Raw genomic sequence first — 26,478 nt, forward strand, 5'->3', positions numbered from 1 at the left:
AACACATCGGTGAGCCAAAGGAGATATAGTCCCTGAGTGCCTGGAGCTTGGAATCCACTGGAATTCCATGAAAGATCACATTAACAAATGTAAAATTATAAACAGAGAGGGAATCCCTGCCTGGCTCAGTTCGTAGAGCATGGGACTCTTGATCTCAGAGTCATGAGGTCAAGACCCATGTTGGGCATACAGCTTACTTTAAAAAAATAAAAAAATAAACAAAATAAAATTATAATGGAGATAGTGCTCTAAAGGAAAGATATGCTGGGAGGAAAGATCTTTCCTCAGATGAAAACCTATCTTATTTTTTAATGGCAATAACATTATTTTATGGAACTGCATACTATTTCATTGTGTGGATACAGTATAATTAATGTAACCCACTTCCTATTAGGTAAAATTCTATGAATGGAATTCCTGGGTCAAAGGGCATCACAGAGTTAAATGGTAACGCATTTCCAAATTGCACTTTCTATAAGTCATATTAATACATATTTTATTATGTTAAATGTTTATTTTAATTAGAGGTATATTACATATTTAAGAAAAAGTTAAATAGGGGTGTCTGGCTGGCTTAGTCAGTACAGCATGCAATTCCTGATCTCAGGGTCATGAGTTCAGGCCCCACACTGGGCGTGGGGCCTATTTAAAAAAAAAAAAAAGTCAAATAGTAAAGCTAAATAATAAAAACAAGCAGTCTCTTATTTTCTGTTTCCCATTCTCTACTGCCACTCTCAAGAAGCATTCTCAACATCTTGCTCTTTCTATCCATGGCTCGAAACATGCTGATATAGCATTTTCAGCATTTTTCAATTTGCGATATTTATTTCTTAATTTCCCAGACTTCCTCTTGTCTGATCTCAACAGTTTCTAGTATGAAATTTGATTAGATTAAAAGTCAGAGCTTACATTCTGAAGACTGTAAAGATATATCCTCAGCTGAGCCTGGGAGTACACCATAATTACATTTCCTTTCTTGTACACCACGCTTTCCCTGGAGTTAAAATCAACCCCCCCACCTTTTTTTTTTTGGTGCTTCGTTTTCTAAGTACACATAACTCATTTATCCTCAGACTTTGCACTGGAAGTGTAACTTTTGCCTCCCTGTGTTCAAACATCCGATCACCCATTGGTTGTATTTTCTTGGTCATCTCCCGCTGGAGCCCTCAGTCCTCCTGCCCTCACCTGAACAGGTTAACCTGCTCTCCACACTTGCTGGGTTCTCCCAACACCATCCAGATGAAGTACTTCTCCTGGCTCCTGTGTTAGATGCCCTGTTTCTTAGTTACCATTTCAGATGTATTCTTCTCTGGGTGATGGCAACATCTAGTAGTTGTCTGAGTCAAGGTCAAAGGTGATACGTTTTCTGAGACTCTTCTTCCTGTTTTAAAACGTTTTCCCTTCTGACTTGGCTGGTCATATCACTGGATATGGAATTCTTGGTTGGAAATCATTTTCTCTGAGTCTCCGGGAAAATATCTGTTGCCTTACGAATTCCAGTGCTGCTGAGAACTCCAGTAACATTCTGATCCATGATCCGGGATTCGGGTGACCTGATTTTCTATTCTGGAAGCTCTTAGAGTTGTCTCTTTGTTAACATAATTCTGAAATTCTGTGATGGCTGACTTTGAGGTGGAATCTTCTCGGGCACAGAGCCAACCTGACTATTTGGGAAATGTTTCCGAGCATCACTTCTCCAAGTTGTCCCTGGATTCCTGAGACCCCTTCAGGAGTCTGTACAGTCACAATTTTCATAAGGATTCCTAGGCAATGTTGGCTTTTTAACTTTCATTCTTTCATGAGCGTACAGACGATTTTTCCAGAGGTGACATTAACTCAGGATGAGGAAAGAGATGAAAAGTAGAAGCTCACTTAGGAATCCAGTGATTTTCTACTAAGTCGGACAATAAAGAAATTTGCAAAAATGTAAACCAATTCCAATAAATACACAAATGTTAGGGGAAAAAAGTGGTAAAATTATTTTTCTAAAAATGTGTGGCTTCATTAAAATTGAATAAATTGAAGTCTTAATGATTTTTCAGTTTTAATTTCTATCATATGTATAATTTCAGTATTAATTTCTATCATGGCAAACAAAACATCATACACCATAAATAAAAAAAAGCTTTTTGGGTCCTTAGTAATTTTGAAGTATGTACAGATCCTTGGATCAAAAAGCTAAGGAACCTCTACCTAAATTAGGTCTTTGATATTTTCTTTCCCCCATTTTCTCTTCTCTCTTTGAAGTTCCTATCATTCACATTTTTAGAGCTCCTCACGTGATACTCTTTCTTATTCTTCCTCTCCTATTTTCTATCTTCTTGTTTATTGTTCATTTTCTGGGAGACTTCAGTTTTATTTTCTGTCCCCTCTGTTAAATGTTTTCCTTTCTACTATCTGATGTTTTTTTAAAATTTCTTTTCAGTGTAACAGAATTCATTGTTTATGCACCACACCCAGTGCTCCATGCAATACGTGCCCTCCATAGTACCCACCACCTGGCTCCCCCAACCTCCCACCCACTGCCCCTTCAAAACCCTCAGGTTGTTTTACAGTCATTTATGAACACACATGAAAATTTTCTTAAAAAATTATTAACGAATCAAACTTATCAGGGTGCAAATATATAAAATATCATGACCAGGTAGGGTTTATTTCAGTAATGAATGTATGATTCAAATAGGATACCTATTAATATAATTTAACATATTATGAATAGAAAGAGAAAAATCATACACTAATTTTCTTTTTTTTTTTTTTTAAGATTTTATTTATTTATTTGACAGACAGAGATCACAAGTAGGTGGAGAAGCAGACAGATAGAGAGAGGTGGAAGCAGGCTCCCTGCAGAGCACAGAGCCCGATGTGGGGCTCGATCCCAGGACACTAGGACCATGACCTGAGCCGAAGGCAGAGGCTTTAACCCACTGAGCCACCCAGGTGCCCCCATACACTAATTTTCTTGAAGGCAGATTAAGCATTCAATGAAATTTAACACTCATTCACAATATACTAGGAAAATAGGAAAAAGTGTTATGTAAATCCCAGAACAAACATCATAGTTATTGTTAAGAGAGTTAAAGCACTCCTGCTAATGTCAGAAAGACGATAAGGATACCAACATTGAATCAACACTGTATGAGAAGACTTACGCAAAGAATAAGATACGAAAAAACATAATGGGTAGAAGAACTATAAAGGAAGACACAAAAATTTCTTCATTTTCAGATACTAGTGTTTACACAGAAAACCCAAAAGCATTTATAAACCACCTTTAGACCTCATGGAAAAACTCAGAAAGTTGGAAACATTATCAACATATAACAATCAACAGCATTACTAGAGGACAATAATAGCCAGTTTCAAAATAGAACAAATATTCTAGTCAACATCATAAGGAATAAGTTCTTAAAAGTTGTGTGTATGAATGTGATGAAGAAATTCTAAAACATTATTACAGGACATTTTAAAAAGGTGTGATTGAAGAGAAATATTTTTATGGATGGGATGACTCAATACTGTAAAGATGTCAATTCTGCCCAAATTAATCTATATTAAATGTAGTTCCAATAAATATCCTAAAAGAGTTCTTCAGGGAACTTGACCAAAAATAATAAAAAATAAAAAATAAATCACTTGACCATGCAAAGAGTCAAGAAAAGCAAGCTAAGCCAAAGTTGAAGAGTAATGTGGGCTTAACAGTGAAGACAATGTGATACGGGCAGAGATGGACAAACAGTAATGAAACAGAATGCGGAGCTCAGAAACAGACCCATACATACATGCAAACTTCACATGGGAGGAATGTGGAGGGACAAATCCGCACAGAAAGGATGTACTTTCCAATCCGTGGTGATGGGGCTATTGGCTAGACATAAGAAAACAAAAATTTGGATTTCCTACCATATACCATCTCTCCAACAACTGTAGTAAGGTTAAAGACAAGGCAAAATTTTAAGATTTTAGAAAAATAATACAGCATATTTATGAACAGAGAGTACAAGATAATTTTTTTAAACATTATATTTATTTAAGAGAGAGCGTGAGAGAGAGCATAAGCAAGGCGAGTGGCAGTGGGAGAGGGAGAAGCAGACTCCCTGCTGAGCAGGGAGCCTGACCCCAGGATCCTGGAATCATGACCTGAGCTGAAGGCAGACGGGTTCACCAACTGAGCCACCGAGGTGTCCCATAAGATAATTTTTTAGGCGCAACACAAAATCCACAGATTATAAAATGTACATTTATTTAGTGTGGTCAAGCTTATAAATTATATGACTACTTTTCAAAGAAACATTTTCACATTGAAAGTGAAAAGACAATCCTCATATAGTAGGAGATGATTTGCAAGTCAAATAATTCACAAAGATCACTAGCCAAAATTCCTCAAGAATGCCTACACAGCAATAAGGAAAAGAAACATCCTGACAGAAAAATGGGCGGGGAATAGAAGGCAGAAATTCATAATTCACACATACAAAAATCTAAGTGGCCAACAAATAAGAAAAGATTCTCAGTCTTAATTGTCACTGGCAAAATGTGAAATAATGTATGCCCCAATGGAATATTACATCACAGTTAAACAAGGGAGAAGTATAAATCTCAAAAACAATGTTGAGAGAAAAAAATTTTGTGAAAGGTTGTCACACTTCATGTCATATTTGAAATAAAGTGAAACCACATCATATATTTTAAATAAATGCTTACATATATAGTCATGGCAACAGAATCATACTTGGGAGTGAAACACCGGGTCTTGGATAGTAGTAGTTCCAGTCCTAGTGGTATACTGAACCGGATTATACTGACTTGCCTGAGCCAATTCTGTGTACCTCTTTCTAATTCCATGTTCAGTGATGTCTTGCTAATAGCTCGAAATCTGCTGTGATGGGATGTTTACACCACAGAAATCAGCAAACAATATAAATCCCAGATTCCCCCTCTCTTGTCCTAATGCCGGAGAACTGGTTGACCAGCACATTGCTGTGCCACTCTCCACAGAGTGAGACGCAACTGGGAGGAATACATAAGGGGCTTCAACAGTATTTGTAATGTCTTTAGGCTTTAAAGAATTTCTAAAGTAAATATGACATAAGAAAAGGCTTTGATAGAGAGGGGATAGGGTTCATGGGTATTTATCATGCCACTTTTCTGTATTTTGGAAATATAATATATACCCTGAAAATAAAATCCAGTCAGCAGAGGTTTTTGGGCTAGCATAAAACCATTTTCTTTTGCCCCTCTTTAATTTTAGAGATTTAAATCTTGCTTAGTTGGTCACAATAATATTATATTATGTTGAAAAACCTGGATCTGAACTAATAACAGAAACTTGAAAATTAGTTCAAGCCCCAACCATAGATTGGCCAGAGTCAGACCTTTGAAATCAACTGATGTAGGGTATATAATAAAAGATTCATAAGAGGCATTAACATAAAAAGTCACATCAATACTTCTTACTTAACCAAGTGTAACAGCAAAGATATTTGAGCTCTAAATGCAGACTCCAGATCTACAGGAAAGGAAATAAAAACAAATAGGGACACAATAGTATAGACAACTCAGCCGTAAAAGTTAAACAAGCAGATGCTGTTTTTTAATAGAATTATTCTGCTTTTTTTTTTTTTTAAGGTTTTATGTATTTATTTGAGAGAGAGTGAATGAGAGAGAGTGTGAGAAGGGTGAGGGGCAGAGGGAGAAGCAGACTTTCTGCTGAGCAGGGAAGCTTGCCGTGGGGTTCGCTCCCAGGACCCTGGGATCATGACCTGAGCTGAAGACAGACACTTAACCGACTGAGCCACCCAGTGTCCGTCGTTGTTATTTTCAAGAGTATCGGCTTGTTAGGACCTGGGTGGCTCAATCAATTAAGTGTCTGCCTTCGGCTCAGGTCATGATCCTAGGGTCCTGGGTACTGAGCCCCATTTCAGGCTTCCCTGCTCAGTGGGGAGTCTACTTCTTCCTCTCCCTCTGCCCCATCCTCCCTGCTTATGCTCTCCCTCTCTCTCTCTCTCAAATAAATGAATAAAATTTAAAAAAAAAGAAAGTAGTAATGAAATACAATAAGCAGAATACCAATAGAAATGTGACAAAACCATGTATTCAAAATAGGCTATAAATTGGACATCTAGTTCTACGTCCTTGAGTGAAGGACTTTCCATACTGCACTCCTGATTCACCTAAAAGATGTGCATACAATATGCGTTCTATCTGCCTCCCAAAGCTGTTAAGAGGGTTACAGGAGCTCATGCATGTGCCAGGGATAGACAAGTATGATCACCAAAAGGGACAGGCATGGTTACGTGGTGTTCACCGCATGCCCATCGTGGTACCACACGGATCACTAACACATTGTCCTCCGGGTACTTGTTCACTCTGACTCAGGCTTACAGGTCTGACTTCCTTGTTCAGAGAACATCAAAGAGAAAAGAACAGAGAACCAATTCAGGAATACAAAGGTCTTCTCAATCTTCCGACTTTAGCAGAATGGGTTCTACCGCCAACTTCCCTTCCTGTTGACCTAGGGGGCTATGTCATTCTTACCTATCTTTAAATTAGGAGACACAGGAAGATTTAAACTCGAGGAAGTAAAAACAAAACAAAACAAAACAACAACAATAAAAAAAACCCAAATAAAAACCCCCCAAAACCAAAAAAACCCTTCTGGACTATGCTACCACATCCCTAACCACGGCCTGAAAGCAGGGCTCCACTCTGGCAAGAGGGTATGTGGCTGAATGCCTGGAGTTTGGGGTCAGAGAAGTCCAGATGAGGGATATAAAGTGACAATGCAAATAAAGCTCTATGGCCTCTGCCATGAACTAGGCAGAAGACAAACAGTCATTACCATCAACTTACAAGCCAAACCACCAGAGACTTAGGCTAGGGGCCGCCCAGCATATATGCCTCAACCCTCTCCCCATGTTGCAGTGCCATTGGTAGCCTCTGGAAGGAGAAGCCCCTTGGGGGGGCGGTTCATGGAATTTTACTAACAGCGACTGCTAAAGAGCCTGTTTTAATACCAATGAACATGTGGAGTCTAAATTCCCTAATTCAATTTTTTTTTTTTAAGAGAGAGAAAGTAAGCACATATGAATGGTGGGGAGGGGGAGGGGGGGAGGAAAGGAGGGAATCTTAAGCAGACTCCATGCCCATCAAAAAGCCAGAGGCAGGGCTTGACCTCAAGACCCTGTGATCATGACCTGAGTTGAAATCAAGAGTCCGATGCCGAACTGACTGAGCCGCCCGGGCCCCCCAGTCTAATTCAATTTCTTGGTGACCTTTCTCTATATTCTTATTGTTGTGTCTATTTTACATAGATGGTGTTTCCCAGCCACAGCTGTACATTACAAACATCTGAGGAGCTTTTAAAAACTTCTGATGCCCTACCCCCACTCCAAACCAATTCATTAGAACTTCTGGGTGTGGGATCCATCATATTTAAAAAAAAAAAAAAAAAAAAAAAAAAAAGCTTCCCAGATGATTCTAGTAGTGTATTTCAGGGTGAGAATCACAGTCTTGGAACATGCAGTTTCCAAAGTCTCTTGAGTCAAATCAGGGAGATGTTGCAACACAGGCAGTTTTTACATCCCAGGCTTTCAAAACGAAAGGAGGCGTTGATGCAATTCTACACACAGATCTCTCAGAGGCCAGGCTTGTGCTCGGTGTTCGGGATTCAAAGGTAGCAAAGCAGATATGGATCGTGCCCCCAAGGTGTCACTTAAACCAATTTCATTAAGCAAAGAGGGATAAGATGTATAATTTGCATTATGGTTGAGTCATGCAATGACAAGGCACTGCAGAATTTATAATGGGATTTTACTATAACAAAATCAACACCATCACTGGTTGATATTTTTTTTAAAAAAGATTTTATTTATTTATTTGACAGAGACAGAGAGATCACAAGCAGTCAGAGAGGCAGGCAGAGAGAATGGAGGAAGCAGGCTCCCCGCTGAGCAGAGAGCCTGATGCGGGGCTCGATCCCAGGATCCTGAGATCATGACCTGAGCCGAAGGCAGAGGCTTTAACCCACTGAGCCACCCAGGTGCCCCACTGGTTGATATTTTGACGCTTCCTCTGGGCTGGCATTGAGCTAGGCAGGCACTTCCGGTGTTTGAGCGCCCTGAAGCTTCACAATAACCATAGAGATGGATAATCTTATTATTTCCACTCATTCAATCCACAAAAGTTTGCATGCCTCCAATGGGCCACGCACCGTTTAGGCACCTGGACAATAACAAAACAGACCCCAGGCCTTGGGGAGTGTTCTGTGAGTGGGGGTGGGGAGGAAAGAAACAATTGATGTAGACCAAAAGTCAGTCATAGAGTGTGTCACTCAGAATTTGATAAATGCTGAAAAGAAAAGGCAGAGCAGGTGAAGTGTTCTGTGGGTGTCTGACAAGCTTCGTTGAGAAAGGGAGACATGAGCACAGACTTGTAGGGAGGGAGTTAATTCTTCCACTCCATTTCAAGACTCACCCAAGGATATCTACTCGGCTAAGCTGGGATGCAAACCCAGACGTGTTGGAAATGAGCGTCTGTGCTCTTAACTTGCCTACTGCCTGGCAGAAGTTTCGCAATGTATAATACACTAACTGATCTGCTTGTCCCAGACCCTTCAGCAAATTTCCTAAGCCCAGTGTCTTTTATGTAGTAGGTACTTAACATATGTTGGAGTTAATCATTTAAATTATTAATTAATTTGATTAGCATGCTATAACTTAAAGTATTTGTGTGTTTACTGGGTCCTGCCCACTCCTTAGGCAGAAGAAAATTTCTAGAAAATTCAGTGGAGATGGGGTGCCACAGACGAAGCATGCATGCGTTTTTGGATGCCCTGTTCATGTTTTGTTGGAGAAGAACGATGTCACTGCTCTGTCAGGGAAAATAGGTCTCTACTCTGAGCCAGGAGGATGGACTGGGATAGAATATTAAATAAATGTAAGACTCTTCTAGAACAAGGGTGCTTCTAGGTAGAAGACTTCATGGCATGATAGCACACAGAAATGGATGAAGTTGAGTCAAGGATTAGAGGTTAAGTTCTCTTAGGTTGCATTCATTTGAGAGAAAGTCATAATATTCCTAAGTGATGGTGATCTTTTGAGTAGGAACTTACCTATTGAAGTGGTAGATATCCTGTATGTTTCCAAAGAGGGCCGATCTTTCTTCTGTCCCCAGGGGAAGTTTTGTTTGGTCCCTGATGCAGTCTAGGTAATCCTGGGAAATCAATGAGAAGGATATCTTAAACACTCCTGTCGTTCTCCAAGTCATCATTCGCTATGCAAGATGAATCTCTCATAACAGTTTCAAGTAATTATGATACTAATATGCTCATTAATTGTACTATGGAATACAGAATGTCACTTTTATTAATGCTGACAATGCCCACCTATTTATAGAATGGAGAGTTTGAGCAAGAAGTATGGTGTTACATTAGGCTATATACCCCCCAAATGTATTAGAGTTTCCCTAGATGGGCAACATAATGACCATAGTTTCTCATAATGTCAAATTTTTGGCATAACAACATCATCTTCTGTTTCCTTGACTGATTTGTATGATAAAAAGATACTCAAATTCATTTAGTGGAAAGCCAGAAATACAGACCTTAAAATTTCTCATCACAAGAAAAAGAATGTGTAGCTGTGTGTGATAATGGCCATGAACTACGCTGTGGTGCTCATTTTACATTTATACACCAGCATCAAGTCATTATATGTTGGATACCTTCAACTAATACAATGTTCTATGGGAATTATATCACAATAAACTGGGGAAAGAAAGTGTTTAAACATAACCTTGAAATCAGGAAGCTATTGGTTGTTAAAATGCAGAATCAAATTCTTCCTCAAACACCACTTTATAGAAAAAAAAACTTTTATTTTAAAAAGCACATAATTCACTTATGCTCTCTAGTGGGCTATGTTAACGAGCCCTGGAAAACTCTGAAATGGTTTTCTATCTTTTAACACAGGAACAGCTCCCAAGAAGAGCTAATGCGGGCTCAGAGCTACAGTGGGTTAAATGTCCCAGGCTTGGAAGCTTTGAGCTGCTGAGAGAAAGCTGTTTTCCACCCTGGGTGTGAGAGTTCCTAACTGAGTGCTCCCCCTTCCCCAGCAATGCTTGAAAAAAGAACTCGGCAGGAGGCAGGAAAACAATAAGAAAAAAGTGAAAACAGCTGAAATAACGTAAAATAAAAAATAAATACAATCCCCTGCCCTGGGCTGTGCAATGTGCTGTGGCCTTCCACCAAACGTCACACAGCATTGTGCAGCCTGGGGAGGAATGGATCCTGTGGAAATCCCAGGCTACAGCCGCATTCCAGGGTGTCCCATCCCAGCCACAAGAGCAGATAGGTGCAACCAGCTGGGGGGAGCCTGAATCTAAAGAACCATCAGATAATTCTTCCTTCTCCCTTTTAATAAGCCCCAATCATTCTCTCACACTATGCTCCTCAAAGGAAAAACAGGCTTTACCGTCACCATTCTCAGGAGCACGTTTCACAGACCACATCATATAATTCACCGTCCTGGCTCTTTAACGCTAAAATCACTGGCATGCACGGACCAAGGTTTAGAAACCTTTTTTTCTCTTTTATTTTTTAAATGATTTTATTTATTTATTTGTCAGAGAGAGAGAGCGCGCGAGCGAGCATATGTGCACAAGCAGTGGGAGCGGCAGGCAGAGGGAGAAGCAGGACTTGATCTCAAGACCCCAGGATCATGACCCGAGCCAGAGGCAGACGCTTAACTGACTGAGCCACCCAGGTATCCCCCCTTTTTTCTCCACTAACAAGCTTTGTGAGAACATTTTTTCTTCTTAAGACAGTGGTCATCTCAATAAGTTAAATTCATCAGGTTTAAGAGGGACCGGCACCCCAAACCAACAACAGCAAGACAGAGCCTCCTTACTTTTATAAATGGAACAATTAGAAGGAGCTTAAGTTATCTGCAGAGGATATAAAATTAATGCCTAAATAAAAAATGCTTGAGAAAACTAGAAGTGAAATGAACGCCTTCTGAACAACATGTAAACCTAACCTACACTTCCTCGAAAACATAGCTGTAGTCATTGATATTTACATAAAATTACACATAATACAAAAAGATGGGCTGGTATTTAATTTGCACCGAAGGCTTATATTTGATAGCTGTTTATACTTTGATCAACTTTTTTTTTAAAAGATTTTATTTATTTATTTAACAGAGAGAGATCACAAGGAGGCAGAGAGGCAGGCAGAGAGAAAGAGGGAATCAGGCTCCTGGCTGAGCAAAGAGCCTGATGTGGGGCTCGATCCCAGAACCCTGAGATCATGACCTGAGCTGAAGGCAGAGGCTTAACCCACTGAGCCACCCAGGCACCCCCTTTGATCAGCATTTTTTTTTTTTTTAAATGTGGGGAGGTTTTTTTGTTTGTTTTTAAGATATTATTTATTTATTTGACAGAGATCACAAGTAGGCAGAGATACAGGCAGAGAGAGAGAATGGAGGAAGCAGGCTTCCTGCTGAGCAGAGAGCCTGATGTGGGGCTTGATCCTAGGGTCCTGGGATCATGACCTGAGCTGAAGGCAGAGGCTTTAACCCACTGAGCCACCCAGGCGCCCCCTTTGACCAGCATTTTAAAAGGACATGTCATATGCAAAATTAAGGCAGTGACACAGAAGGATCGAGATGGGTGTGAACCTAAACAGAAGCTATGAATAGGAATGAGCCACACCAGATAGCAGGCTAAAGGGCAGGACAGAGATGACGTAGGCATGCCACATTCACCTCTGTGGCTGCCATGGGGTTTAAATGAGAAACCGAACCACCCTTTTTTCTCCTTTCAAGTGAAGAGCTTGCTCATTTGCAGAAACCTGATACTAAATTCTTCATGTGAGGGAAAGACCGAGTAAAGGGGCTTGAGGAATTTCAGCTGGGGTTAGAGACAAAGAACCGTGGCCCACTTCCAACAAATAATGGCCTCTCTCCAAATGAAAGAGTTTCAGAACCTCCCAGTCCGTGGTAGGGAAACTAGAATTTAAAAGCTGCTCGTTTTCTGAAATTGTTGAGAAAACAGATCATTAGGAGTCCAGACTTTTGTAGGCCACTCTAGAAAACAGATCAAAGTCCTATGGCCACAACTTGTTCCCCAACTGATCATAATTAAGTCTCTTAAATATGATACTTTAACCCTAAACCAGTTACCGAGAACTACTGTAGCGTGCACGACATTAGCAGCTGTAATCATTTCCAGCCAAAATGAGAGGCTCGAAGCTCAGTGATAATGACATTGAGTCTGTGCTCAAATAACAGAGTAAAGACACCCATGAAATTTATTAGAGCCTGTCACACTGCTTATTAATTTTATTGGCTTGATGTCAGCATCTGTGGCTACCCTACAGTTAACAATGAAGGATCAATTTACAAGTTTTGCATTGAAAACAATTATTCTCCAAGAAGATCAAAGAATTCACGCGACTGGGAGAGGGATGAGGCGGGGAGAGACACACAGGAAAGAGGTTTCTACTGGTGGACAAAAATACCTATTATGCCATTTTAAATTCTGCCTATTTATCTTCTAATCTCTTTCTGTCCTTAGGATCTTCTTAAGATTGCAAGATTTGTGCGTGGGTGTCCTCATCATATTAACTTTTTTCATTGCCTGTAACGTCTGTTATTGAAAACATGCAAGTAAAGACTAACTCAGTGCCATTGCAAGTGTGGCAAATGGAAAAGGAGCCAGTATGCAAAGTGTCAAGGAATTCAGTGCAGAAATTGAGAGTAAGCGCGTGGAAACTTAACAGCCTTTTCACAGAATGAGATCCGCTGACTCTACTGATCAATTTGGGCCTGCATTTTGCACGCCTGATTTTTTCTATTTCCTTTTCCTAGCAATTCACTTTTTATTGTATTTTCCAAATGTGTCAGTGTGTGGCTGGCTGACAGAGAACGCACAAGCGCACACATACACACACACATATCCCTGTCCCTCAGCCACAGAGAGAAGCGCTGGTCTAGGCAGAAATGCTGGAGAAATGGACAGAACTCAAATTCACCTTTAAACTCAAATTCAATGTTCCTGGTAGTTTGCCTTATTTCTCTGAGATGCCTAGAGAATTAAATTAATGTCTCTGCCCCCTTTCCCCTTCTTCCTCTAAAATAACATTTAAGACGTTTTTAAATTATAACCTGTTTGACAGAATGAAGATAAACCACAAGAGGGAAAGAAATACTGATTTACAACTACAAGTCTCTTCATACTTCACATCCCTTCGACTCTTTCCCGCGCCCCCCTTTCTTGTCGAGAGTCCGCTGTGGAGACAAAAAGATTCCATTCCTAAATCCTCTTGTGGACATGTCAAAGTTCGACCCTACTGGTTTTATAGTTTACTCTTTTTGGTTGGTTTTTCTCTTTTTAGCGCTTCCAAATTCCAAGCCCTTGGATATAACTCCTATGTGAGACGACTTTTTTTTTTTTTTTTTGGTTTTTATTTTGAAGGAAGCACTTTTTTCTTGTTTCTCCAACCCCTCCACCTTTTCTAGAATGTAGTCATCTGTTTATCCCCAAACCTGCCTTCCAAATGCCATGTATCAGGTTGGGACGCCACTGACAGCACAATAACTTACATTTGTCTCTCAATTCACAGTTTAAAAGCCTTCACGTTCATTCATACAAAACCTCTTTCCCCACCCCCCTCTTTTTTGAGGACATAAGAATGTGTGCCAAGTTCTGTTTTACAAGATAGGAATTAAAAAAAAAAAAAAATGAATAAAACATGATCCCTCCCCCCTAAGGAGCTCCCTGTGTAGTTGAAAGACAAGTGTAAACAAGTAAGTACAATACAGTGTTTAGGCCACTTGGCTGATAAATATTCAGCACTGGAAGAAAAATGGGGTGGGGGGGGGGCAGAAAGAGAAGCGGTTGATTCCTGGGCTGGGAGAGGCTTTCTAGGAGGTGCGTGTGGAACTGAGCCTTGGAGGGGAAGCCGCAGTCTGGATGGAGGGCAAGGGAGGAGGCAACATCCAGGAAGTAGAAAAAGTGCAGACAGAAGCACAGGGTTGGGTATGTGGGCTGTGGGCAGGACCCTTAAAGGTGCAGCGCTGGGCTGGGGGAGTCCGCCCCAGGTGCATGCGCACTGGGGCCCTGGAGGTAGGCTGCAGGCACTGCGAGGACAGGGCTGATGGAGGGGAACGGTCCATACTCTGTTGGTGGTGGCAACCACTGAAGGATGGAGGGAGACTACCAACCATCCCAGCATCCGTGTGAAGAAAACAGAACAGAAGCTGTAGAATGGGGGTGTGGGGGGTGTGGGGCAGAAAGGGGGGGGGGCAGTAAGACCAGCACAGCAGGTTGGGTAAACCCAGATCAAGCTCTCCAGGGCACCTCCAGAGAGGCATGAAGGAGAGAAAGGAACCAGTCAAGGGTGGGAGACACAGACAGGGTCACAGGGTGAGGGACATTCTTGGCTTTCAGGATGGAGAGGCCAATGGCTGGCTACCCCAAGATGGGGCACTTTGGCATGAAGGCTATTTTGAGTTAAAAAGCAATCAAAAACTGGGGTGCCTGGGTGGCTCAGTCGGTCAAGCATCTGCCTTTGGCTCAGGTCCTGATCTCAGGGTCCCAGGGATTGAGACCTGAGTCCATCCAGGCTGCCTGCTCAGCGAGGAGTCTGCTTCTGCCCCCCACCCCCACCTCAACCCAGCTCCTATGCTCTCTCTCACTCTCTCAAATAAATAAAATCTTTTATTTTTTTTTTTTAAAGCAATCAAACCCCAGCAGTTTCAGGAAAAAGCCTTTACCCCACTCCCTCAAATGCCTAAAAATAACTTAGAGGAGCCACTCCAGAAAGAGAGCTATCGCCATAGATAACTCCATTATGATAGGAACTAGGTATGATAGACAGGGAGGGACCTACGCAAGGCCACTTTGAGCAAATTCCTCTCCTCATCCCATTGTTTCTTTTCTGAGTGGCCCAGCAAATATTTGTTTACCAAACATTTCCCTTTTTTCTTCTTCCTGTAAATTGGATTCCTTTCCTCTGAAGTCCCAGACCCTTGCCCCCTTCTCGTTAGTTAGTTCAGGATGACTTATAGACCGCGTTGTGCCTGCCTTTGGAATTTCCGTGTCTGTCTGTACATATGCTAATAAATCTGATTTCCTCCTATTAATCTGTTTCGTGTCAATTTGATTCTTCCTCTGGCTGGAAGGACCTTGAAGTGGACAGGAATTCTTGCTCCCCAACAAGGAGAAGGGAGTCTATGCCTTCCTCTCACCTTCCACGCTGAGCAGGAGCAGCACTGTTCTCCTCACTCCCAGTAAGACCTTTTCTTATCTTCGCTGGCAGTGTGTGAATTAAAAGGCAGTAAGACCAACCCCTTATCTCCTCATCCATTTGGCATCGGCATGGAGGGAGCCGAAATGTTCCCTCCGGGGAGAGGACCCACCAGCTCTCCTCCTTCCTTCTGACTTCCCTTGTCCGGGGGCTCGTGAGGTAAAACTAACCCAGGGCTGCTCCTGTTGGCCGAGCCTGCAGAGGCCTTGGCGGGGCGGTTCTAGGCCTTGTTGACCGGCTGGTATGCCCTGTACGGAGCTGCCTCATGCCCAGATAAAACACTCGAAAAACACCTGGAAGGATCTGTGGTAAAAAGGAGACAAGGCAAATATATTTTGGCCTCACTCATAGTGATAGGAGGTCTTCACGCGACTCCATCCGGCTCATTTGGTTCCTCTTAGGGTCAAAGCTCTGAGAATAAATATGGGTTTTATTCTCCAACCACTGTGGACACAAATAGTGCCCACGGGCACATCATGATGGGTATGATGGGTTCTGAATCACCGGCCTGCCCCCGCCCCACTCCTGCACTTCCTCTCCCCCTTCCTGAGAGACCTGAGAGGCAGGTGGTGGTGTGGGCGCAAAGATGGCCTCGGTTTTCAGGTGTGTGAAGACAGAGGTAACTGTAGGACAGCTCTGAGGAGAGGAGTGTCTTGCACAGAATCTGGGAAGAAAACCAGCAGTTTGCCTGGAAAGCTCTATGTGGAACTAGCAGTGCGTGGCTCTGTGGTCAGCCTTTAGTTTTGGAGACACTGACAGAAAAGGGGAGATCAGAATGTTCTCCTGTGCTTCTTCGGGGCCCAGGGCCACACCAGGCAGCTAACCACACAAAAGCAGCTTTGACGTAGCTCAGTGTCTTAAAATTGTAAGCTGGGTGAGGGTCAGCAGACCAGAGCACCCCTGGGAAGTCTCCTGTGGCCTTGAGGGCACCACAGGGCCCTTGCAAAGGAAACGAGAAGAGTTAAGTGATGAGTGCCAGGCCAGGGGCGGCGCGGGGTGCCGGGGCTCTCGCAGACGAGACCGCAACCGAGTGGGAGCTGCAGTGAGGGGTTTCAGAGGGGTCCCGAGATCGCGGAGGGAGGAGCCTGGCGAGCCCCCACAGTCTCAGGGAACCTGAGTGAAGATAATTGAGTCCTGAGCGCAGGAACCAGAGCTGCAGACTGAGTTGGAAGTGGGTGAGAGGAACATCCGTTCTGAGACATTGGGCTACCCAGGAAGGAGCAGTAACTGGAAGAGATGTAGGGCCAAGGAGGATTGCCTGATGGATCTGTTCCCCCCACGCCGACACCCCCACCCCTCGCGTGCATGCGTTCACCCGTGCGCCCACGCATGCGTCCACACATGCACCCCACACATGCGTCCATGCACCACGAACAGGACGGTGGTTGGTGGAGAGAAGGAGAAGGTAAAGGGAAGGAGGTAGAAGGTAGGGGGAGGAAGACTGGAATGACAAGCAAAGAATTTCTGGTAGGGTGAGGACTGGAGCCAGGTCAGGGGACAAGATAAGAGGAGGAGAAGAGGAAGATAAACCCATCTGCTGGGGGGTCCGGGTTGGAAACACAGTCTCTCTGAGTGGGGCACAGAGTGACCCAAATGACATGGCTCAGCTTCATTTTTTGCCATAGAAAAACAAAATTCTAACGAGTCAGAGCATATGAAGTAAAATGTTCCCTTTCCCGCCTCAAGGACCTTCCTGTTCTGTCCAGATGTTAATGATGTGGTATGCAGGTTATCAGTTATGCTCTGGCGCATAATTACATCTGTCAGAAAGGAGATTGAGGGGTGCCTGGGTGGCTCAGTCCTTAAGCGTTTGCCTTTGGCTTAGGTCATGATCCCAGGGTCCTGGGATGGAGGCGGGCATGGGGCTCCCTGCTCGGCAGGAAGCCTGCTTCTCCCTCTCCTACTTCTGTGTTTGTGTTCTCTCTCTCGCTGTGTCTCTGTCAAATAAATAAGTAAAATCTTAAAAAAAGAAAAAAAATGAGATCTATGCTTGATTCATAACTTTGTTTTTTCTACTTAATGTATATAAATGCACATGATTCCTAGATGTCAAAAGAATTCTTTCTCATTCTTTATAGTGGCCGCATTGTGTTCCATCCAATAGCTTACTATAATGTACTTAATGGAGACTTTCGGGGACCCATCCTATGTGTGGGTTTCCATATTAAGCAGGTGCATCTGGAAACAGGTAAGTTGTGATCCCTGTGCTCCAGAAGAAAGACATGTGTACGTCATGCAGAGTGTGACAATGTGAGGGTTATCTATAAGTGCTGCTATAATGAAGGAAATCCTTCATCTTTCTTCCAAAGAAGCCACTAATCGGGGTTTATGGTAAAATCTCCCTCTGTAGCCTGCAGATAAAGTATCAGAAGTCTAATCTTTCAGTTGATCTCTTTTCTCTTATTTCTCTGTCCACATCCACGGGGAGGAAGGTACAGCCAAAGAAATGGGAGCTGGGGGTCTCTGGCCACTTCATCAAGCTGGAAACAAAGCTCTTATTGTGGGAACAGTGTTTTCCCTGAGTCTATATAACGGAGCCCGCACACAGCGGAGAATGGCACTGAAAACGCAATATATCCCTGTCAAGGCAAACTCTTTCTGCCAAGCTTGTTGGGGGAGGGGATGGCATGGGGGGAGGGGCAGAGACGGGAATGGGGAGGAGAATGAATGGAGGAGAGCAGAAGTGGGGAAGAGAAGGGGGAAGTAAAAGGGGAGTAGAAAATAAAAGAGGGGAAAGAGGACGGGGAGAGAAAGGGGGAGAGCAAGAGAGGAAGACCACAGGCAGGAGGGAGATGAGGGGAAGGGGAGCGGAGCGGGGAGAGTTCAAAGCAGCTTCTGTTCCTGGTGTGATATCGGTTCTCATTCAGTTCTCCTAACTGATGGTATAGAGGCTGATCTTAACTGGTGATATGTGAAAGTCAGAATTAATGGCTCTGAGATATTTGAGTAAAAGAACCATAAAAAATAAATAAATAAAACAAAAAACTGGAAGCTTTCAGCCTCATTTACCCAGCATAATACTTTCAACACATAAGACATCAGTAAAAAATGTCAGGAATGGCCTTTCTTGCTAAGCTGTGACAAATGATACAGCCTGTTCTGTCCCCTCCATTGTTTCGCATCTCCCTCCTGAGATGGGGAGCTAGGAGGTTCCTCTCTGGAAGGAGATGGAACAGCTTGCCCAAGAGAAGAGGGGGAGGGAACTGGGCTGGTCTTCCCAGAAAGAGAAACTTATTGGGGGCAGACAGGAATTTTGTTAAAAACAGCAATGTTGAGTAGAAAGAGAAATAGATCTTTGCTTAAAGACAACTGGGTATATTTGTTTGGTTTTTCCCCAAAGACCTTAAGCAGAAAATACACATGAACTGGCAGTCTACGGGAATCGAATGATGGAAGAAACGGGATGAACATTAACACGTTAGAGTTCTTAAAGAAACCGCATGCCCATTTTTTCCTGTGCTCTGACAACTGTTATGAAAATCAACAGTCTTTATTTACTTCATGTTGACATCCAGAGGAAGAATTTGATGTATATAAGTGTATATAAATCTAAAAATGTCATAAAAATTTAAAAAGTTTGGTGCAAATATAATGCTACAATTAATCTCTTATTGTACCAAGTTAGAAGAGAAAAGCTCTCCTAAGAGTCCCTTCTGTAACAAAAACATGGCGAGAAACTTAATTATCAATTGGCTTTGTTAAATATTTATTTTTAAAAACCGTGTTTAGAGTTTTCAAATCACATTGACAGCATTCTCCTATGTAAAAGCTCTTCTTAAAAGAGCGGAGGTGGACACATGCCCGTGAAGGAGTCTTACACTGAGATAGCTTTCCATACTTATTTGAAACCCACCATTGCTTTCGGTTTTACTGTACTCTTTAATCCCATCATCATCTTTTTTTTTAATTTCTTTATTTGACAGAGAGAGAGATCACAAGCAGGCAGAGAGGCAGGCAGGGGGCTGGTGGAAGCAGGCTCCCCGCTGAGCAAAGAGCTCCATGCGGGGCTCGATCCCAGACCATGACCTGAGCCCAAGGCAGAGGCGTTAACCCACTGAGCCACCCAGGTGCCCCTCCCATCATCATTTCTAACAACCAAAAAAGACTAAAGCATTTCTGGGATAACCCACGTGCTTACTGAGTATGCATTCATGGAACGTACGTTGAACATCTTCAGAATGGGCAACCAAAGAATTTGCCAGAACCCTCTGGAATGAAGCGCACCAGCAACATCCCAGCCGGTGCCAATGAGACAGGAAACTGAATGAAGTTTATTGCACACTTCCTCGAGAAGGAGCTCCTCCCCACCCCCATCACCCTACTTTTCTCCAACTCTCTCTTTTTGGGTCTTCCTCCTCACCGGGCTAATTTCATACAGCATCATTTTTTACTGCTAAATTTTACTCTCTGGGTCCCAAGCCAGGGAAGGAAGCAGACAGAGACAATTAGATGTGTCTATAATCCATAAGAAGGAAAACAGCAAAGAGATGTGATGTCTTGGCAAAGCTTTAAATACCTGAAAATGAGAACTGATTCATCTCAATTATAATCACGGTACTGCTGGTATAATTTGAAACATGGTAATTAAGGAAAATTACATAAAGCCCAAAGGATTTTGTATATGGGAAAGAAAATAAAATAAAAGATCAGTAAAATAAATTTACGTTATTAGAGCATCTGAAGTTTAAAGCCTCTTCACTGCTATTTACTATTACGAGTTGTATTACCTTTATGTTTATTGCTAGGCACTGAGCTCATCGCCTTATATGTATTATCTCATTTAATCTTCACTACAACCTAGGGGGTAGGTCCCATTATTAGTCCCATTTTACTGGAAGTTTGGAAAATTTCAACTGCTTCCCAAGGTCACAATGAGAATGAGTGACTCAGTTCAAACTGGGACCAGCTGATGAGATCCTTGGCAGGGACCCCTGCAATATTGCTCCCCAGGCTTTAGTTCTTAATGCAGTATCTTTACACCACAAGAGATGTTTGCTGTTGACTTCATCTGGGGACTCAATGTGGTTTTTATTAGGTTTGAAGTAGGAGCCTTCCAAAGACAACCACTCTCCAGGATCCAGACCATATATGAATCACTATCCGTCCATTGACACACCAAGCCTATCTCCTTCGCATGTTCATCAACACACATCCCTGGGCATGATTTTCCAGCAGCCAAGCACACCAGCTTTCAACCAACTGGCCTCTGATTTCCACCGTTGCTGCACACCTTCCTGTCCCATTCAGGTCACAAGGTCTCTTCCTTCCCTCTCCTTTGAAACGTCCCCCTCCCCCTTGCCAGTCACCCCACAGGCCCATCTCTGCATTCCTCTTTAGAGGCATGACTCGGGGTAGCTCTCCCCAGAGGAACACACACCTTTCCAAACTGGTCGTGTGCAGACCTCACCAATGAATGTCCCCAGATCTCCCAGTACCACACTACTTTTTAAGTCTCTTAAACTCTACATGATGGAGAGCCTGGAACACGGAGGATTTAAAAGTGATAGATTTTGGCAATCGCTAGAACATGAAGAGCCATCAGAAATGAAGAGAGAACTAACAACTCTGCCAGCATGGGCTTTGCCACAGGACGAGGCCAACGGACGGGAGCAGAATGGAGTACGTAGAGGTGCAGGACACATGGAGGAAAGCAAGCTCCCTCACAGGGGCACACAGGGATTGTGGCAGGTGTTCGGCTGCACCCGGGGATGTGTCTCAATGAGGGGAACTTCTGGCATGTTCCTCTGCGAGACAGTCAGCCTGGATCATCATCCTGGGGTTCTGACTTCCTTCCCCGAGCTCTGCACATCCCGTCAGCATGCTGATGGCTGCAAAGCCTTCACTCATCAAAATATGGGTGCTTCGTGCAGCAAAAACATTTTCTGTTCACAAATCAAATCACCGCCCACACCTCACTCGGAATTCTAGAGGACCAGAAATTGTGAAATAAGGACATCGAATAATGGTCCGTGAAAACAGAGAGCCAGTTTTGCCACGGACACATTACTGGTTACTGCACGCGTAACCTAATCACATGTTGGACGTAATTAACTATATGATTTATTGATGAGTTGGAACACTTTCTAGCCTCTTTTTTTTTTTTTAAGATTTTATTTATTTATTTGACAGACAGAGATCACAAATAGGTAGAGAAGCAGGCAGAGTGAGAGAGGGAAGCAGGCTCCCCGCTGAGCAGAGAGCCCTATGCAGGGCTCTATCCCAGGACCCTGAGATCATGACCTGAGCCGAAGGCAGATGCTTAACCCACTGAGCCACCCAGGTGCCCCTTTTCTACCCTCTTCTACTGGAATGGGAACTATAATATAGGTAATGTTCATAGTAGCGGATCTGTATGCAGTAGGTGCTCAAGGAGTGTGCCCTTGAGGGAGAGGAAACGAGAACAAAGCCCAGTCCCATTGGTGCAACTTTACTTGGCACTCTAACCCTGAAGCCGGGTTTCCGCCAGGCCAAAAGGCTGGAGGTACCTGAGCAGTATTAAGTCGTGAGCTCAAAAAGCTGGAAGACATTAGCTCAACTTCCCATCGACTGAGTCACACAGTTTGATAATGACCCTCAAGGTCAAGCTATTCTATCGGGAAATGGCAACACGGAGCCTGTGTACGTTAAAATAAAGAGCTACACAGGGACTGATCTCTCTCTATGGGCAGTTTTTCAATGCGGACGAATGTGATTAGGCTTTGGCGGCATTAGGTTATCCAAGGGCTAAATATGGAAATGTGTAGGCTAAACTGTTCCGTTCATTGTACGAAAAACAGTGAGTAGCCCCAAGGACGCATCTCATTGGTTCTCTGGCGACACTGTGGTTGATCTCATCCCAGTAGAATCTTAACCAGAAGCTCTGCATCGACACGGAAAGAGCCCGTGCTTGGAGATTCGCAGCAGAACAGAGGGTAGAATGCGGGTGCAGGTGGCCCAGCATGATGGGGCGCTCCCCAGAAAACCGACTTGCTCAGAGTGCTGGGCCCCCGGAATGGGGTAAATCCAGTGGTCTCCTTCTGTCCTCCTAGGGGCCCCATGTCTATTGCTGCCCACAGGGGGAACTATGGGATTTGGGGAAGACGAATTTTCCTCCTGTCCCAAATCTCAGGCACCGTGTCCATGGCCATCTTGGTACTTAGAAGTAAGAGGGAGGCAGGGAGACTGACCTCCTAGGATGAAATTTCCGTAAGTGAACTGTCAAGAGATGGTGTAGAATGAATTTCTACAGCAGCCCTTTACAATCGGAACAGAAGCGGACCACGTGCTTTCGCTTGTAATAGATGCGGCTTCCATCAGCTGCAAAGCTGTTCTCCCAAGACAGGAGATTTAGAGGAGGACAGAGCATAACATTAGCAAAAGGGGCAGCTGATTCCTCACGAAGGCCTCTGCTACATACCGGGGGTGGGGGTGGGGGGCGCTCCAGATGCTAAGCATGGTGGAAAGTGCCTGGACAACAAGGGCAGGCAGTAGGGGGCTGGGAGCAGCCCCTCCGATGGTTTATTGGCTTTGCTGAGACAACACTGCCTCAAACTCTGAGTAGGGATAACACGACATCCGTACCTTGTCTTCATTCTGTGAGCTAAACCCCCAGGCCCATCCAAAGAGCTCTGCCAGCCTGGGCTGCCCGGCACAGAGTGCCTGCTTCATCCTCAGGAGCGCAGGGAAGGAGCCAGATTGGAACCCCTTTTGGTTCAAAAGCAAATTAACTCTATCTGCACAGATGAATTATAATAAAAATTTCTACCCCCTTTCATCTGCCATAGGAAGGCTGATGTACTTACTATTGACCATTGCTTTGGGGACAGGGTGGGAAGATAGTTAGTGGAGACACATGCCTACAAGGTCTCCAGGACACCCAGAAGTTTCCCAGACCCTGGCCCTCTCATTTGCTCTGTCCACCCAGACAATAAATCCTGCCTCTCCTACCTGTCTTGAAACTGACCACTCCCCCCATCCCTGCTTTGGTCTTGGTTTTCTCCCACCATGCCCACTGTGTGCGCATCCTCACTAATCTCTCTGTGGGGCTTTGATCCCACCAACTTTCTGGAATGAAGCCAATGTTTTTTTTCCTAGAACCCAAATTTGATGTTCTGTTTCCTGCAAAAACTGCTTTAATGACTTCCCAGAGTCTTCAGCATGGAGGGACGTCCTCCAAGGCCTGCACCCCTGTTTACCTTTCCAGACTTAACTTTTGCAACTTTCTGGCTTCCCCTCCTGCCCTTGCCCCAGCCCATAGACTCTCTTTCCTGGTACTTCCGGGGAAGGTCCCCTGTCCCCTGGCTTCACTGTCTTTACCCATTCTATTTTTACTACCAAGATGGCCCCTCCTACTGGCAAATCCAGGCTAAGATTCTTCCCAGGAATCCTTCTGGATCCTTCCCACCCCTTGAGGGTCAGGTGAAACTGGGAGCATTTGCATTTATAATTCCATGAGAAGGGAGGCCAGAGTCAGCAACACACACAGCTCTGCAGGAATGCCTTTGTAGCTCCTGCTCACCCTCAAAACTGACGCCCACAATCTGCAGGTGTTACCCTTAGCTTTCCCAGCTCGGACTGTCTGCAGAATGAGGGCGGTCAATTCCTGACACTGAGTCTGTCTGCTAACTTCCAAAAGCCCAGCCAGAAAGGAAAGGGTTAAGGAGTCAAGGCTGCTCTTAAACTCCCTAAGGCTGATGTTGTATTGAATTGTAACCCAACCCGGCATTCCTCTTCTGCTCCCTCCGCTCCCTTTGTTGTCCCCCAGACTGCGATTTTTACCACCAACCTCTTGAAGATGCATTTCGTTTTCAACTGGCTTCCCACCCACTTAGCACAAGAAAAGAAAATGCTCCCCTAATCCAAAATAGATTAACTCACACCCTTTGCTCTACCTACATTTGCATTTGGAACGCCATTTAAGAGGTCGCAAAGGGACCCCTGGGTTGCATGATTTATCCCAGGCTTTCTGGAAAACTGGAGGAAAGCTGTGTCTTTTCAACAGATCTGTGTTTGCAGGCTGCGGTGCTGGCCCCTGTGCTGAGGCCCCTCCCGGCTCATCTCCCACTTGAAGCTTCTGAAAGGTTAACAGCATAACTTGAAGCCCCATTATGAAACTGAAGGAACTCTTGTGACATTTCTCGTTGAGCCAAAGAGAAAAAAAGGTTTGTTTCAGAAGAAAATATTTTAAAGTGCGGTTTCAAGGAATGGTTTGTTCTGCCTCCTCCCAAGACACACACACACCCCTCCCCCCCATAATGTCCTTTAGGCAGCTTGCAGAGAAAATTAAGGAGTAATTTTGCCTCAATGTGATTTTGATTTTGCCATTTGCCATTTGAAACCACAGATGTAGGCTGTAGCCTCTCTCCTTCCGGGGCCTGAGTTAGGGAAGAAGGGTGTCAGTGATTCCAACACGAGATTCATTATGGCTTCTTTCCTATTAGTTTAACAAAATGAGAGAATCTTAACATTTAGAGCAAGCGTTCCATTTCCCTTGGGGTGGAACAGATGCTTACAACTTCTCATCACGCCTTTATTATTTGCTTAATACTTCCCCTTGCAGAGCAAGGCTGATTCTCACTTTTCGTGAAGCGTCATCTCACTTTTGTTAATGGATTGGTTGTTGTACAAGCATTTTCTCAAGGTGTGAAAAGTTCATTGTAGTTAATGAAATTTGGATTCGCGCTACAGCATGGTGAACCTCAGTAACATTAGGCTGAGCGAAATAAGTGAGACACAGAAGGACACAAATTGTTGAATTCGGGCAAATTCATAGTCAGGAAACAGACCAGAGGTTGCCAGTGACTGGGGGAAGTGGAACACTGGGAGTCATCATTTAATGGGTACGGAATTCTGTTTGGAATGCTGGGAGAGTTCTAGAAAGGAGTGGTGGTGATGACTGCCAACATTGTGAATGTGCTTAATTCCATGGAACTGTACACTTAAAAATGGTTAAGATGGTACATTTTATGCAATGTGTATTTTTACTAGAGCAGAAGAGGCTGAAAAAGTCAATTACTGTAATTAGAAAATCACTTTGTTTATGAAGGCGGGGCAGCCGATGGTAGATTTTAGATGCTCTACCAAACAAAGGAAAGTTTCCTCTTGCTTTTCTGGAACATTGGTAAGGACTTCGGTTATGCTCTAAGCACTAATTCCCAAGTGAAATTCACCAGGGGGACCAAGGTGAGTTCTAGATGGCCTTACATTAGTTGATCTACTAAGGAGTTCCTTCCTCTGGCTCCTTCGTGCTCTCAGCCCCCCGCCCCTTGCCGTGGGTGAGGAACCCAAATAATTAAGCTTATTTTAAACATGTAGGGTAATCAGGCTCTTAGTGAGAGTTGGGGGCCTCTCCTGGGGTAAAGACATAGGAGTTACTGTTTGGCCTTTGAAATAATCCATTCGGGCTGCTCAAAGGACTTGCTTATTTTCTGGCTACATTCTTGAGGGCTGAGACCGGAGGAGAGGAGATCTCCGGTCATCTTCAGATTTCAGCTTTTTGAATTAAACTCATTTATAGAGGATGAAGCTGAGCTCAGAGTGGTGGGTCGCCCATGGGCACACAGCTCTGGGACCAGGGCCCAGGCCAACACTCTGTCCCTTAAATCAATCTCGGCTTGACCTAGCTCAAATCAAGATTCTGAAAATAATTTCCTTCCACTGTTGCGATCCTTTCTACTAGAGATGAATTCCAACCACATGTAGGTGCTCCAGGTAAACTCCAAACTGCGATGAGACAGAACCTATCCTTTCTTGAATAGCACAGTTAAAACAATTTTCAGAAATAATAACATACATTAACAAACACAACAACTGATGATACTTTAAAACCTACCAGAAATTCCTGGCCTTTGCAAATAATGCCAATTATATTTCTAATCCTATAATAACAACTCTCATTTGAGGGCTTACTGTGTGCCTAGCATCGTGCTAAGCACTTTGCGGGGGGGAAAGCCTTATATATTTTCATAATGACCCTATTATTTCCATTTTACAGGTGAAAATGTAGAGACATAGGTAAGCTCAGTAACTCATCCAAGATGACACAGGAAAATGGCAGAGTCAGGATGTGGGTTCAAGTCTCACAGATTTTAGCTTTTCCTCATTTGTTGTATTTTGCAGGGGGTGGGGGCGGTAATTTATGGTGTCTTTAAATGTCAGTTGTTTGCTTTATAACAATGGGAAAAAATTCC

At 43.6% G+C, this 26,478-nt stretch overlaps 1 protein-coding gene across 3 annotated transcripts in view; it reads right to left on the reverse strand.

The window, feature by feature from the left end:
* LOC111158657 (pleckstrin homology and RhoGEF domain containing G1) overlaps positions 1 to 26,478 on the reverse strand; it is an 82,210-nt gene that overhangs the window by 40,900 nt on the left and 14,832 nt on the right. For all 3 annotated transcript variants that reach the window (XM_022520850.1, XM_022520849.1, XM_022520848.1), the window contains exon 2: positions 9,113 to 9,213. In XM_022520850.1, the coding sequence (XP_022376558.1) occupies positions 9,113 to 9,213 (101 nt within the window). The remainder of the gene's footprint in view (positions 1 to 9,112; positions 9,214 to 26,478) is intronic.

This window comes from Enhydra lutris, unplaced genomic scaffold (assembly GCF_002288905.1).
Source record: "Enhydra lutris kenyoni isolate GAN:26980312 unplaced genomic scaffold, ASM228890v2 scaffoldscaffold62, whole genome shotgun sequence".
NCBI lineage: Eukaryota > Metazoa > Chordata > Mammalia > Carnivora > Mustelidae > Enhydra > Enhydra lutris.